Source organism: Acanthisitta chloris, unplaced genomic scaffold (assembly GCF_000695815.1).
Source record: "Acanthisitta chloris isolate BGI_N310 unplaced genomic scaffold, ASM69581v1 scaffold10897, whole genome shotgun sequence".
In the NCBI taxonomy this organism is placed as follows: domain Eukaryota; kingdom Metazoa; phylum Chordata; class Aves; order Passeriformes; family Acanthisittidae; genus Acanthisitta; species Acanthisitta chloris.
Genome location: NW_008680931.1, coordinates 7,185 through 9,143, shown reverse-complemented (window position 1 = coordinate 9,143; position 1,959 = coordinate 7,185). Strand labels below are relative to the sequence as shown.

The window sequence follows — 1,959 nt, the reverse complement described above, 5'->3', positions numbered from 1 at the left end:
TCTTGGAATTTGCTTTGAAAACAGTTTGGGGTTTTGTTGGTGGTTTTTTGACTTTAAAAATAAAATGGCAAGCCTGTGTGATATTTCTGATTGCTGTTTGTCGCTCCTAACGACAGTGTTAGCCAGGCAGGCGCATGGCGGCTCAGGAATTTGTCCCTCCCCAAAGAGAGCTGCCAACAAGATGACGAGTTATAAACATAGCCAACCAAGACAGCCTGCGGCGCAGGATTGTTGCAGAGGTGGAGAAGGACCTTTCCCAGAGCACAGCCAGGCGTGGTCCTGGCCTCTTGCAGCATGAAAATGGGGCTGTCCCTGTGGGTCTGAGCTGCAGTGCCACTGCCCAGGCTTCAGCAGCAGCACTTTCACCAGTTGCCCCAGTGTTCGGGATTTGGTGAACAATTATTCAACACTTCTGAGACCTCATAAACCCATCCTCCTTCAGCCTTCTCCTCCCCAAACAGGGGAGTCTCAGCTCCTCTAGTCCTTCACACCAAGGTTCCATTGTTTAACTTGCCTCTGTCTGTATATTTCAAAATCTGCTGTGTCTTGGGGAGATGCAGACCCCACCACCATGGAGTACACAAAGTGTGGATTGCCTAGATAGACCAGTTTCCCAGCACCCACTCTGGTGATCCCCAGCATTTTTTTATCTTGCTTTCACTGCTACTACATATAGCACTGAAGATTTCAGAGAGCTGTCAGCCACAACTGTAAGCTCTTGCTTCTGTTGTGACTGTCAGTTCCAAGTTCAGCATTGTGTAGGCATGCTTCAGATGATTTTTTCCATAGATAGCTGTGGTGAAACGTGCACCTCGGAGCTTGGTTGCCAGCTTTGTTGCCCACTCATTAGGTTTAGGCTTTAGCATTCACAGTGCTGCTGTGCTTCATGCACTGGGCTGTACCAATGCACATCCCTGGGCACAGACAGGCATCTTGGGGGTCTTGTCCTGTTCAGAACTATCCTGGCAGAGACTTTACCTGTTTTTCAGCCAGTGATTTTGGGTTGTTCCTCTCGGATGAAGACCCAAAGAAAGGGATCTGGCTGGAAGCTGGGAAGGCTCTGGACTACTACATGCTTCGTAATGGGGTAAGTATCCATCCCATATCCTTACACCTGGTACCTACCTTGGCTCCATGGTTGGGTGTGCCCACAGTGTGGTGGTGGTGTGGGTGCCTGCCCTGCTGCCTTGCGTCTTGCCCTGCAGCACACCATTTTCCCCCTGGCAATTGCAGTGGGGAGATAGGAGCGCTTGGTGTGATGGTGGGATGTGTGTGCTCTGCACTGGTGCCACTGCTGGGAGCTGTGCTCCACTGTGCCCACAGGATACCATGGAGTATAAGAAGAAGCAGCGGCCCCTGAAGATCCGTATGCTGGATGGGACAGTGAAAACGGTGATGGTGGATGACTCCAAAACTGTCACGGACATGCTCATGACAATCTGTGCCCGGATTGGTGAGAGGAAAGGGCAGCAAAAGGGAGGCAGAAGGGAGGTGGGGAAAGATGACAACATCTTACAGGCTGCAGCACCTCTGCAGCAGATGGCCTGGCAGTGGAGGTGTCCGAGGGCTGCATGACACTGGGAAGGGGCTACTGCTCTGCACCACTGCATTGCTCTGTGCTCTGTATTTGGCAGCAAAATCATGCATAGCGGTCCTCTGCTCTCCTGCAGGCATCACCAACTATGATGAGTACTCGCTTGTTCGAGAGATTATGGAAGAGAAGAAGGAGGAGGTTACTGGCACCCTCAAGAAAGACAAGACCCTGCTGCGAGATGAGAAGAAGATGGAGAAGCTCAAGCAGAAGTTGCACACAGATGACGAATGTAGGTGCCTGGGCATACTGGGGACAGAGTCAGCCCATGCCAAGGGCAGTGGGGAGGGAAGCAGGAACCCCTGTGGAGGCCAGAGCCAGTTGGGGAGTATGGAGGACTGTGATGAGGGAATATATGCCCGCACTCC

General features: G+C 51.9%; 1 protein-coding gene across 1 annotated transcript in view; it reads left to right on the top strand.

The window, feature by feature from the left end:
- Positions 1-1,959, top strand: part of LOC103805264 (talin-1-like) — a gene marked incomplete at its 3' end in the record, with an annotated part of 9,088 nt that overhangs the window by 1,520 nt on the left and 5,609 nt on the right. Inside the window, exons 2-4 of the mRNA XM_009077905.1 lie at positions 988-1,087; positions 1,324-1,453; positions 1,671-1,948. Coding sequence (XP_009076153.1) covers positions 988-1,087; positions 1,324-1,453; positions 1,671-1,948 — 508 coding nt within the window. The remainder of the gene's footprint in view (positions 1-987; positions 1,088-1,323; positions 1,454-1,670; positions 1,949-1,959) is intronic.